A 14022-nucleotide genomic window follows, 5' to 3' on the forward strand; every position below is an offset into this window, starting at 1 on the left:
TTTAGCCACTGTTGTAATGCAAAAAGCAGATGTGGTGCTAAGGCAGGTGTGGGGGGAGTGGTGTCCTTCACCTGGTGCAGAGGATGTACAGCACTGGTGTCAGATTGCACTGTGTCCAGTGGGAATAGGTTGCTATGGGCAGCACACCACTTTTGAGGCATGAGCTTCACTACGTGCACCTGAGTGGGAGGCAATAGTATGAAGATGGAAAATTATATTAAAGAAATGAATCAAAGACATCTGAGCTGTATTCAGCCTGTTCATGGTGGCATTTCTGATGTGACTTGCCATTGTCAGTGATTAGAATGTTTCTCCAGAGAACTGGAGACCTGCTTGCCCTATCTCAGACTGAAGGCACATGCTTTAACTCCTAATATGAGGGAAGTGGGGAAGAAGTAAGAAAATGCTAAAATATTATATAGCAAGGAAAGGTTTTCTCCTTTGCTCTTCTGAATGATACACCATCACTGAAGAGAAATATTTATAATACACTCACTAAGCATCAGGTTCTCCCTGCCATCTGGGTCTGATATCCTGGGTAGCTGGTGATCTGCACCACTTATCAATCTTTTCAATTCAGAAACTGCAGACAGTGCAGCAGTTTTGGAAGACAAAAGCCTGTGTTGCTTCCTTGTACTCTCACCTCCCCTCTTACCTTCAGTCTTCTTTATGTTTGTTTTTTTTTTTCTTTTTCTCTTTTTCTATGGCATTCTCTGTAGTGAGCTGATGATGGTGCAACTAACTAAGAAAATCTTTATGGAAAGTCACGAGCAAAACCTGCTTCTGGTAAAACACTTTGACTAAGGAATATCTTTTTCTTGATCTCCACAAATCTGATTGTAGGGTAACTCAGCTGCATTTTCTATGCTTCACTGTAGCAAACTTGTATCATAGATAGTCTCAAATTTCTTGGCTGTAGCCTTGCTGCTCTGGATTATAAATTTGAATGGACAAAGCACCAGTTGCAATTACACCACCATTGTCTGATGGGTTCACATTTGTCTTTGTTGCTCAAAAATAGACTTGTGTATTATGCATTGGCACATAGTGTTTACCCCTAGCCTCAAATTACTTACAGTACTACAGCTGCAATCCACTGCTACATAGTGTTGCTCGAGAGGAAAGGATGGAATTTCCTGCCTTGTCTCAGACCATAGATCATCAGTCTTTACTACTTCTGGCAGCTATGACCTTCGGAATTTGGATAATTCCAATGAAGGAGTGTCAAATTACCTCAATCAAAGGTGAGGTTGTTGTTTCTGCAAGTCTCTCTCCACGGCCGATTCTCTCTTTCATCTATCATCGCTCTCCAATGACAGAGACTTCTGAGCCATATCACATTTTGATATCGGATCAGCAGCCTACAGAATGCTGCAAGAGGTTTGTTTTGTTCTGCTGAAGTTCAGTCCAACATGCAAAGTCACTCAGGAAGAATAGCTGGCAGTGGGACTGCAGTTTGTCCTGGCTTCTGCCATCTTTAGTGTGCCTAGCAAAGGCTGAGTTGTTCTTTCTTTGCCTTCACCACCCATAGGAAAAGAATCTGTTTCCTCTCCTTGTTGAACGGAATGACTCCAAGGAATGTTGAACCTTAAACTTTATTTAATAGAGAGGAAAGGCTTCCAGATTTGCATAATTTGCCTTGGAAGCATGAGGGCTTAAGCTGATACTTCAAACTCATGTGAGAAAGTGCAGTGCTTACAATATCTGCATCGCATGATGCAATGTGTTGATCAATCTCTAATGTGGAAACAGCACAACAGCAGTGCTATCAGAGGAAATAGCCATTATTTTATGCTTTAAAAGAGAAGATACTACCTTCTTAAATTCAGAGTCTAGGATGAGAGAGCTTTAGTTCTGCAATGCCTGAACATATTTGGACCTTGCCTGACAAACCCTGTGGTCAGGCACAGTGACACACTGTTTTCAAGGTAAAATGTGCATGTACAATATCGCTGCTTGGGGTTTTAACAGTTCAAAAAACATTCTTGGAGGCTAACAAGGTTTTCTGGAAGTGAGCCACTTTTGAATGCTATTGCCAGCACGTCTGCCTACTCTGGGTAGCATCAGAAACTCTGCTGAAAAATTAAACAAACATAGTTCTTGGCATCTAAACAGATGGGAAAGGACATGTTGACTCCCAAGTCTTTAGCTGAGGAGGTAGTCTATTTCTCATTGTTACCACTGTGCAGTGAGGAATTGCAAAACACCTACATAGATTTTCAGACCTGCTAGCTGCACTTAACCTTTAATCCTGCAAGTACTCAGCCATAAGCATATAATTTTAAATGTCTGAGTAGTCCAACTGACTCCAATGGGAATATGTGCTGAATGAAGTTAAACATTTGCATAAATATTTTCAGGATCAGGCTCTTTCACTGCAAACAGAATTCTATCACTACAAACACACACTGGGCTTGTGCTGAGTCAAGATTTCAAGACTTTAGTAGACCTATATCCTCTACAGATGTATTTTAAATTTCATGTAAATGTGTGATTTCTGTATTATAAAACACCCTACGTTAGGCTAATAAGTAATCTTTCTCATGAGAGAGGAGAAATTATTTACTTTGTGATGTAACTGAATAGATTTGAAAGAATGTAATATGAACTGGATCACCTATGTTTTTGCTTCCATGTATCAAAGAGGTTGTGACATCTTGATCGGGTATATTTTTGCCTTTTAAAGTCTTTTAAACCTATTTTCTGTGTTTTAGACCTGGTCTGAAAATCCTTCTTCCTGTTTTTGCAAGGACAAGATTGCTAGCATGAGTAAGAGGTTGACTCACTTATTCCTGAAGGTGAGGGTTGCTTTCCATTTGCCCTGCAGAAGGATTTGTTCACCTTTGACTAGATAATATAACTCCAGAAAAGGAGTTTTTGTGTTGTCCAAATTAGTCTGGTCGTGGTTGTGGCTGGTTTTGTACCCTCTCTCATATGAGTTCAGTGATGTTCCCTCTGGTTTACACCCTAACTAACTAGATCAGAATTCTGTCCCTCAAATCTAGGTGTCTGCATTGCAGATCAAAAGCAAAGTTTTGATAATTCCTTCTGCAAATTTCACTCCCATTTGTATTCTCACATGCTTGATCTCTTTTGTTTAAAGGGCTGTGCTTGATACAGAAGCATTTCTATTCTGTGAATCATTCTAGCAATGCTGCTTTTAAAATATGCTAATATTTTCTTTTGAAATGCACTGAAAAAATAATTTAAAAATATCTTACATTTTTCTTTAATTCCTTCCTTTAATTGAAGTGCATTTTTTTCAGTTTTTCTTTGCTGACTAAACATGTTAGGACTTTTGAGGTAAAGAGATATCTGTATGCAAATGCATTGTAATAGAACAGGCAGCTTTTCCTAGAGTTGAATCAATGTAACATTTTCCATTCTAAACCTCTGTGTTTTTTGTGGTCTCTGAAATATAAATGATTCAGGATGAAATCTGCCGAATTGGGACTTTGTCCAAATGTGAATATTTTGGAAAGACTTGAACAAAACTGGTTCAGCCAGTTCAGAATATCAGGAAAGTAGAAAAAAAGTCTTGATCTAAATAGACTCTTACAACCTTTTTTTTTTTTGCATTTCTGTAATTTATCAGCAAAAAGCTGAATAATGAACTCTGACATGGAAATAGCCTTCCTTGAAGTAGGCATGTATCTGCTTGTTTGAGAAGAAATTAGTTTTGATTTGACTTAGTTATAAACCTTTGAGAACTGTGATTGAGCATGAGCAGTGGATTATTTCAATAAGCTTGTGAAGTGTGCAGCTATGGAAGAATTTTCTGCACATGCATGGCTGGCTAATTTTGCTGGAAAGGGAAAAATCTATCAAAGCACATTGCTAAAATCATTGAAAATACCTGCAGCTGCAGGGAGACCTTTGAAGACCATCCCAAGATATTTAAGACTATGAAAAGGGCAAGAAAAGTTCCTGTAGGCTTTGTAGGGTGTTTAAAGACTAAGTGGTCTGCAGATTTTGTAAGTTAAATAGGATTATGGCTTCCCTTAGCACATGAAATTGTATGATGTTTTCTGTGGGGACATATGTCATGCAAAGCACCCTTTCCCTCAGCAAATCTGCCCAGTGAAGAAATCCCCCAACAGCAAGAAAGTTACTTCGCCATCTCATTGTAGAGCTCAAGAAGTAGGAGTTTTTCAGGATGTTCCCAAGCTTGGGTGGCTGAGTCCTCTGATTTATATAGGAAACATTGCTAATGGAAATTTAGCTTTGGAGTGAGGTGTGTTTATGTGCGTATGTGTGTGTGTCTTTTTAGATGCAGGCACAGTCAGTGATTTTGGAGGAACTGCTCTCACTTGCATCAAACACACTCTGGATAAATCAAAAACTCTCATCTAGAACATCTGTGTGTCTCCTGGCAGCCCATACTCTCCAGTGTACATCACTTCAAATAGATGCTAGCTATTTGATTCCAAAACTTGTATTTTGCCGAAATTGGGCATCTGTCTCCAACTCCCTCCAAACTAAATTCATAATGCTCAGTTTATTGAAAGATTCATTTGCTTTGAAGAAATCAATGGATACTTATTTGGAATTTCTGCCTTTGTCTTTTTACCATGCTATCTCTCCAGCAGTGCTCTAGCAGGTGGGAAGGTATGCAGTTATCCCCTGAAATCTCTGCATGCCAGAAAAGTTCTGTCCAGGCAGTGCCAACACTGACACAATTCACCTTCTTGTTAAGACTGTCAGTGGAGTGATTGTGCTGGTGAGCAGGTGAGTTTTTGATGCCATTTCTTCTAGCTGCTGGATCTTTTCCTGCTTATGCAACAGAATTTATGCCAGACCCTCTGGCTCCATCCTGGCCCAAGCTTGGTGAGCAGTCTGCTACAGAGGCCCTGTAGCCACCGGTGTGGCTGGACTGACAGAAGCCTGACATTGGTGTGGAGACAAGGAGAAATGTGGGGCACAGTCAGAACATGTGGGAATAAAACAGTCTATTGATAGAACACAGTGAGATGACAGAAAAAACCCCAAAACATTTCAAAACCAGGAATGCTCTCCTTTGAGTTGATATCATGCCTCTGACATAGAGGTGCTTTTTAATTGTTAGAGAATGTGTCTCTTGTTAGTTTTGTGTTCTCATTTCTTGATGTCTCACAGTGGGATGAGATAGCAGCAAATGCTGAACAACAGGAAATTCATTGGCGTGGAATAACAGCAGCATGAGCTGTGCACATGCGAGTCAGTGAACGAGCGGCACTGTAGTGTCTGTCCTGGGGTGTTCAGGGGTGGAAGTGGGTCAGTAGAAAGACAGATAATTTTACCAGGCAATGATCATATCAACAGACCAGCCTCTAAGAGCAAAGCCTTACATGGGTCACCCGTCTGGGAAGATCCAGGCAGAATCCCCCAGAGATCCTTTTAGGGCTGCATTAGTGGTGCCCATGCTTCCAGACTGGGCACTGCTGTAGTGGTGACTTCAGAAGTGCAAGCGGAGCAGATATGTGACCGCAGTGGGGTGGTGGGCTGTCAGGTCCTCAATGTGTTCCATAGGGCCATGGAAAAATCTCTTCAATAATGTCATGCAGAGGGTAGTGGACATGTCCTGACAAGACTTTGCTTTCTGACCTTTGAGGCATAATGAAGACCTGCCTCGCTACCTACCTCAAGTGACTTTAGGGACAACATCTTCATAGAGCACATTTTCCATTCTGAGAAGTCAGAGACACAACTTGTGTTGTGGTCAGTCTGGAATATCTGGTGGCCTGGGAGCCTCTATGTGAACATCCAATATAAGTAGGGGAACAAGACAACTCCAAAAGGTGAGAGCCACACACTAGTGCTGTATTTTGGTCCTTGGAGGATGCACTGAACGAGGGTGCAGTCACTACCAACCGCGGTGAGCCCGGAGCACCCCTCATGTCCGAGGCGCCCTGGGGCACTGCCCAGGGCCCGGCTGCCCGGGGACCCGCGCACCGCTGCAGGACCGCGGGCACGGACACTTCGGGCTACGGCAGGCGGGGGGTGCGGGGCGCGGACCGGGGCCAGACTGGAGTTTTGCGGTACCGAGAGTCTCCGTGAAACCGGCCAGTATGAGCGGGGAGAGTGTGGGACAACTCCGAGGAGGAGAGACCCGCACAGCCGCGCAGTCCCGCCGTGCCCTGCCGCCTCAGGGCGGGGAGCGGCCTCCCCCCCACCGCCCGTCAGCTGCCCGCGGGGCGCGGCTCCCTCCTCCCGGCCCGGCTCAGGCAGCGCCCGCGGAGCCCCGCGGCCGGCGGGGGGAACCCGAGGGTGCCCGGCGGCGGGAGGGGCGGGCGGGGCTGGTCCGGGCCGTGTCAGTGCCCGCCCTGCGGGGGGCGCGCAGCCCCCGGCCCGCGGGCGCGGCGGAGGCGGCGGCCCGGCGTGCTGCAACCATGGCGACGGCGGCGGAACCGGCCCGCCCCCCGCGGGGCCGGGCGGCCCGGGATTGGTCGGGGGGCGGGCGCTCGCCCTCTGCCCCCTGACCCTGCGCGGCGGCGGCGGCGGCGGCAGGAGCGGAGGCGGCGGCTGCTGGCGGCCGTTTCCTGGTGGCCTGGCGGCGGCGCGGGAGGGAGGATGCGGCGCAGGTCTCGGCTGCTGCTCTGCTTCGCCTTCCTCTGGGTGCTGGGCATCGCCTACTACATGTACTCGGGCGGCAGCGCCGCGCTGGCCGGCGGCGGCGGAGGCGGCAGGAGGAAGGTGAGAGCTCAGCCCCGGGAAGGTGCGCCCGCTCCGTGCCCCGGCGGCGGGGCGGCGCGGGCCGGGCGGGGGGCAGCGCTGCGCGGCCCTGGGGCTGGGAGCAGGCACGGCGGCCGGGGCGATCTCTTCGCCGCCGCTCGCTTGCAGGCGGCGTGAAACTGCCCCGGGCTGCTCCTTCCCCCTTCCCGCCCGCCCTTCTCCAGCCCGCTTCCCGGAGGCAGATGGCTTCTTTGTGGACTTCAGACCGATTTCAGCCCCGTCGCGTCGCTCCTTATCCAACTGCAGCCGGCCACGTCCCGGGCCGGGGGAAGTTGGTGCGGGAAGGGAGGGTGGGGAGGGCCGGGGCTGCGCTCCGGGGCGGGGGGGCCCCGCCTGGCCCCGCTCCGCTCCCGGCACTGAGCGTCTGCCCCTTTCAGCATTCCCCGTCTGCCCCTTTCAGCATTCCCCGCCGGCACCGGAGTCCTTCTGGCTCGTGTTCCCACCTAGAGAGCACGCGAGGATCCCAGCTGCTAATGCGTTCTCCCTTTGGATACAAAGCACTTTCCTTTCTCTTTAGCTCTGTGTCTGAAGAGTAGCGTTTTCCGACCGGTTTTGCAATATTCCAGGAAATTGTCGGATTTGTCATGTTTTGTGTCTGTGGCGTGGAAGGTCTGTCTCTTCCTTCTTATAGCAGCTCATGTTACAAGTGTTACTAATGTTCAAGAAGTTCCCTGCGGACGATGCATGAGTAATTTTTCAGTATTCTGGCCATCAGGTTATTAAAGAGATTTTCCAAGGTGTTGTAGTAATTCATCGATCGGGAGCACAGCTGGAAGCTAAGCACATCACAGTTCACGTTTGTGTCGATCAGAACGGGTTTTTGTGGCATGATGTGGACAAAGTTCCCACTTTCCACTATCTCTGCTTAGAAAAATTAAGTGCTTTTTCTTTTCTGGTGTTTTGCCTGCAATAAAGATTAGCAAAATCAAGACCTTTTAGAAACTGCTGTTTAAGCCTTCTATTTTGAAATAGGAAAGGTGTAAAGCATCTCATAATTCTGTAATTTTTTACAGAAAACCCGGAGTAGGGCAAGAGGGCAATTGAATGAAGTGCACTATACTTGAACGGTGTTGTTTGCTAATGAATTGCTGCTTCCTGTTAAATGAAAAGTAGTGTTCTGTAGTTCTAGCTGATATATAAAAAGAGGAATATTTTTATGTTTCTTTGATACAGTTTGGTTCATCACTGTATGTATTCCCTGTAAAAAAATGCTGATGACTTGTTCCTGTGTCAGGTTGTGGAAGCAAATACTTGGATGGCTACTTATGTGAGCAAGGGTTTAGAGAATGAGTCACTGCTTGCTGATAATTGCCTCTCTGTCCTGTTTTTTATTCTCTCTGTACCTTAGGAATGTGTTCAACAGCGACTTTTGATGTTATATATTGAAGTGTAAGTATGTATTGCCACACACAAGCTCCTGGTCCTTCAAAGTAGATATAATAGCAGAAATAGATCAAGCATGTGATAGGAGGTAAGGCAGTAGCCTAAAGCCTTTCTTGAAGAACCACCAGAGTGTATTTAGAAAGTAAAAGCAATCTTACACTGCTGCTGTATAATGGGATAAAGAAAAGCTATCAAGGCAAATGTATCTGCAGATAGGGAAATATATTTTTAACTCTTATGGTGTGTTACATTTGGAGTTTCCAGACAGATTTGCAATTCTGTTCAATTAATTTTTACTGCTGGGGAAGCTGCAGTGTGGGGGTAGTGATTTGCCCAAGGTCACCTAGAAGACTTGGGGAGAATAAAATAGGAAAGAAGCCAGTATTTCTAAGTAAGAGTCTGGTGTTTAATCTGCTAGAACCTGTTGCTGTTTATTTTTAATATTAGTAGCAGTTTTTATTATGGTTTTAAGAGATCAATGAACCTGTTACTTGCTTCAGTAGCATAATTTGGTGTCATTCTGCACAAAATTTAGTAAACCTTACTGGTCTGGGTAATTGGGAAAGTTTAGTAAGGAATAATTTCAAGAAAATGAGACATTTCATAGACCTGAGCTGAAGCCAAGTGCTTTGTTTAAAAATATGGAAGTTTAAAGTAGGGCCATGGTAAGGAAGAAAGTAGGTACTGTGACCACAAGAAACAAGTGGGGAAATTAACTATTATATGTGGATTGGTGATTTAGGATTCTATTTTCTGTCAGTGAAGCATAAAATTTAATCCCAGGCTTCAGCGTAGGTTAGCAAATGTAAGTAGAGGAAGATGTGTGTAGTGTAATAGCTTTTGAATCAGAATAAAAGGCTTATTAACTTAGTGTCAGGCACTGGTGTAAAGCAAAAAACACAGACTGTCTTAAACTTAGGAGCAGAAACCCTGCTGTAGTAAATTTCTTGATGTGTATGACTTCATATAGTCCTTTTGACTTGCCCACTATTTCAATATAATGGAAACAGTTGCTTATAGGAGAACACAATTTTTAATAAATTGTAGTCTCTGCTGTTTTTAGTCTATAAATTTACAAAAACTAGGAGGGAATAGTTCTTCATTTGTCTAAGTAATTTGCATGTTAATTACAGATCTGGTTGTACAAGCAGAATGTGTTTTTCCATAAGGATTATATTTTTCTTTTTTTTTTTTCCCATGCACAGACCTAATGTGTTATTCAGCCATACTGGACTTGTTTGATATGGCACCCAGTCCTGTGATGTGTTGAACAGCACCAATTCTCTTTCTCTTCAGTAGAGTTGAAGGTGTTTGCCCTCTGCCAGGATTGCACCTGAGTAAGAGAAAAGAGTGATTTTTTTTTTTTTTAATTTGCTTTTGTTATTAGAGTAGTGTCAGAGTTAATCTGAGGTCCTGTTTATTTTGGTTCTTCATTTACAACCTTTCTAATAAGACCTGTGAAGCTGTTTGGATGCTGCAGGGTTTGGTACAGCCTTGATAAAGTCTTTGGCCCCCTCAACAGTGGTGCAGTCCACAGCTCTTTGTGCAGTATATTGGCCTGGTAGGCTCTGAGCAGGCAGAAAAGAGTCTAAAGCACACAAAGCACAAGACACAAGATGTCTCACTGGTAAATGTGTAAATAATAATAACAACCTAAAAAAAAAAGGGTGCAATGCTTCTCATTCTGGACCTAGGCATAAAAACTGTAGTAAAAAGAAGTGATGTATTCCACATCTGGAATTTTGTGTGTGACAACTTCTTTTTTTTTTTTAATATCTGCTTTAAAAGAAGAAAAGGGTAGAACCAAAGCCTCTCATTCAAGATGCACTTGAAGGGTATATAAGTATTTCGGGGTTTTTTTCCCCTTTTTCTGTCTGGTGAATCTCCAATCAAAATTTTTGTGAACACGAGAGAGCCATGTTCTTTTGACTCCTTTCCAGCTGGATCACTGAGTTGTAGATTGGAAAGAGTGAGTCTGATTCACGTGTCTAAAGGTTAGAGAAATGGTTCCCATACAAAGGCTGTGACAGAGAAGAGCACAAGTTGAAAGCCTAGCAATTGTGAGACTAAAAAAAAAAATGTGGTCTACTTTTATGTTCACTAAATGTGTTTTATATTAAAAAGCCTTTGGAGTGGAGACTGGAAGTTCACATCTTTTCATGGTTGAATTTCCTAACCCAGAACAAAAGCAGTTCATGCTCTCTTAGACTTGCATAAAAATGCAGCAGCTTCTGCAAGATGGTTAGAAAGCCAAAGCCATCCTGATGTGATCCCCTCCTAAGACTGGTGTGAATTTGTATATTTGTCACACAGATTTTAATTTGTTGAACCACTAAGCTCTTGCACAATAGAGTGACTGGATTGAAATCAAAAAGAAATTAAAAAACCCAATACAACAAAACCCCACACCAAAACCAGCCAAAAGCTCCAGCTGATTTCTAAAGAACTTGCTCTTCTAGGCATTAAGAAAGTAGCTCCATATAATTGAGCCCTTCAGGCTGGACAGAGGAAGGTCTGCATCTTGTTGAAAGTGCCAAATGCTTTGCTGCTGCCAAGAGAGAGCTCCTGAGGCATCCCCAGAAGGAGATCTGTGGGCAGAATGGTGATTTACTGGTGAAAGCTAAGGCATCCAGAGAGGCCTGCAAGGTTAAGCCACAGCTGAACCAAGGTTCGTAGCCTTCTGGATTTAGGTGCCAGAGTGCTGACAAGCTTTTGCATTTGTTGCCATGTAAAGAATCTCAGTTGTTTTTAAGTGGAACATCTGTCATCTTCCCCCCTGTCTAGAGGAGAAAGCTAAAAGCAATATTTCGGTAAGGAGTGATGGATCGCTTTCACAGGTAGTTCCTACATTTAGAAACATTCTTCCTTTTCATCAACTCCACCCCCCTGAAAACCAAAACCCCAAACTGCCTTGAACTAGAAGGCTCTTACTCTCTTGGCTCCCCAGATTTACTGGGTGTAATGGAATGAACTGGAGAAATCTAATTTAGAGCTAGTTGAGCCACAAGGAGGCAGGCTTTTCCTGTGGAACTGGTTATCCTGTACATAGTGCTAGTTTTCCCTTCTCTTCCCTTTTGTTCGTTTTGCTTTTTTTTTTATTAAAAAGCAGACTTTAGAGAGGTGACTGTACTGGAGCTAGCTGAGGTGAAATAAATTTCACCTGATAAAGGCTGAGGCTTCATATTGAGTATGTGACTGATTAAAAATGTCTCAATTGCTGGGTAAAGCAGGGGAAAAAGAAGCAAGTCTTGTAAATTCTTGTTCTCTATGGTTAAAACTTTAAAATAACTCCTTTCAGCGTACACAAAGCTTTCTTTTCCTTTTTTTTTTTTTTGGGACCCCTCTACTATTTCAGTTACTGGTAAAGGAGGCTTTTATTGACATGTACGTAATAAACTCTTCCTCTCTTCATGCATAAACTACAGATTTAGTGTACCTAAGTGCTTTTTTGATGGTTTAGGTAAGGAGGAAAGGAAATGTATGTTGACTTAAGTTCATTAATCTGTTTATGTGCAACTTGAATGTTTCTCTTGAGGTATGTGAACAAAGGGATTAAACTTCAACTCTGTTGGTTTCTTTCATCACAGGAAGGCATTACCTGATTTAATTTCTAAATACTATTTACTTTGCTGCATCATTTTTAATGTAACTTTAGTCCATTATGTGTTGTGACATTGAATGTGATTTCTGATACCTTGATCTTGAGACAAGTGAAGATATCAGAGGTTAAAAAAGTCAAATTGTCGTATGTTCTTTTCTGTATCGTTCACTTCCTAGAAGGTGCAAGGAGATAGAAAATGATGTTCCTCTCTATAACAGGTAACAGTTTCTGCTAATAGATCTTTCTTTTTTATGATTCTGTAATAAATGGGAAAGAGATTAAATGCCCAGGCACTTCAATAATAAATCTGTCTTCTCAATAGAATGTAAATGTCATACATGTATATTTTCTTAATCTAACATATGTCAATTGACTAAATTACTGTTTTGGCACTTCAACCACTTATTTTTATGGATTACTTCATAAGACTTAACTTTGGGTTCAATGAAAAGGTGGTCTGTTACAAATTCTGTGCAGTCTCTTTAGGTCTGTAGCTGTATTCTCTTTTCCTCTCTTTTTTAAAATGCGTCATTGAGGGAGTATTTTGTTTGTTGACATTGAGAAATTAATTCTTTGCTTAGAAGACTTGTGTTGTCCCCTGCAACCTGCTAGGTTAGAAACTGATGAGGGATATAGAGGCTATGGCTCTTGGATTACTGTTAGCTGCTTGTTTCATAAATGCAGAAGTAGAGCAGGGCCGTGGATAGAAGGGGTTGGAGAAACAAGAGTGACTTCTTTGGTACTTTAATACCAAATGGGGTAGTTAACCACCTTTCCCTGTTATTTTTCCCTTTCATGTGGATATTGTAGTAGTTTGCTGTGCTCCTGTGTTATTCCATTGCTGCTGTGGTTTGCTACTTTCTGCAATCTCTGGTACAAAGGTTGTAAGTTGTAGTGATGTCCTTTGACAGATAGGTAGTCCAGTAACTAATTGTGCATGTGCCTTACCTGTTTTTGTTCCATCATTCTTGGGATTTGAGGTGTATTACAAGTAAATGCCAGTAATTTTTTCCATGTGTTCTAGACATTTCTAAAGATATAACATAAAAAGTGGTAGAATAGCACCTTTTTCTAATTTAGAAAAGGCACAATATGACTTCATGTGAAGTGAAAAAAAATGGAAATTCATCTCAATGGTGCTACCTCACTTATTCTTTACACTAGCCTAGAATAAACATATTAACTGTGTAAACAAATTTTAGCAAACTTAATTCTTAGTCTTCAAAATTACATGAGCATTCTACATTTTTTCCTTGGAAATCCTGGTTTTTTTCCCCCTTTTGACTTGCCTGTCCTTTTCAGTTTTTCAATGTGATGTGTTATCTAAGTGTTTGTGTATAACTGGTACTGTTTGGTTAAAATGATGGTATGTCAGATGAGAGAAGTGTTATTGTCTGCTGGAAAGCTGCTTTCATTGATACTTTCATTGATACTTTCATTTCATTACTACAGAATAGAACAGACACCTTTGTTATAGAGCTGGGTGTCCCAACAGAGTGACCCTTGTTGCATGCCTAGAAGGTGTTCAATACAATACTACCAGGCAGCCTAGAAAATGGGTTTACTTGGCTTTTGGTAGCTACATGTAATTTATACATAATTTAATATATAGTACTTTTGGTTAAGTTAAATCAGTTTGAAAGGAAAACATTAGGATACAGTTGGTCCTGTGAATAGAAACTGCTCAAATTAAGTCAGTGCAAATGATTTGTTTTAAGTTGATTTGATCCACTTTTAAGTAACTTCTGATTACTTTTCTTAAATGACCTACTCTTGACAGTGGTTAAGCTATAGTGGTACAAAGCAATATATAGCCAGGTGGTGTACAAACATTTTTGACTCCCTGCCCAACAGTAACATTGTAACTAAATGTGATTTTTATTAGGACTTAGGAGAAGATGTGTATTGCTAATATGTTGGCAATGCCATGTGTTGGCAAATCATTTGAATTCTAAAAATGAATCTGCAGGAAGCAGTGAGGCATTTGCAATTTTTTCAGGAATATGGGGCTGAATGTCATTGCCCGAATATATCAGGATATTGTGGAAGTGGAATATCAGTGTGGGTGTTACAGAAGGAAACGCTAAGCAGGTTGTTAAAATTACATATTGCCATCATGTAATGCAAAGTGGTGGTATCTTAAGCTATATAAATTTTAAAACCTGGGTGCAGTCTTTCATGCTTTTGTTTTGGATTAAGTAAGGTGCCCTCTTCTCTTCTGCTTTTCCCTTTAATTTAAGCTTTCAAAGGAATAAGGGATGGATTGAGGAGAGAAAATGAGGAAAAAAAGTTAGGTGTCCACATCAAAATGTTGGGTTTGTGTGTTT

The 14022-nt window shown here is 42.5% G+C and overlaps 1 protein-coding gene across 2 annotated transcripts in view; it reads left to right on the top strand.

The window, feature by feature from the left end:
* Positions 1 to 6439: 6439 nt before the first annotated feature.
* Positions 6440 to 14022, top strand: part of GALNT2 (polypeptide N-acetylgalactosaminyltransferase 2) — an 89361-nt gene continuing 81778 nt past the window's right edge. The window contains exon 1 of one of the 2 annotated variants that reach the window (XM_054629533.2): positions 6440 to 6672. In XM_054629533.2, coding sequence (XP_054485508.1) covers positions 6550 to 6672 — 123 coding nt within the window. In that variant the 5' untranslated portion in view covers positions 6440 to 6549. Of the gene's footprint in view, positions 6673 to 9412; positions 9432 to 14022 lie in introns of those variants that run through there. The other variant, XM_077175604.1, reaches the window with a different exon arrangement.

The sequence above is a fragment of the Agelaius phoeniceus genome, chromosome 3, assembly GCF_051311805.1.
Source record: "Agelaius phoeniceus isolate bAgePho1 chromosome 3, bAgePho1.hap1, whole genome shotgun sequence".
Lineage (NCBI taxonomy): Eukaryota > Metazoa > Chordata > Aves > Passeriformes > Icteridae > Agelaius > Agelaius phoeniceus.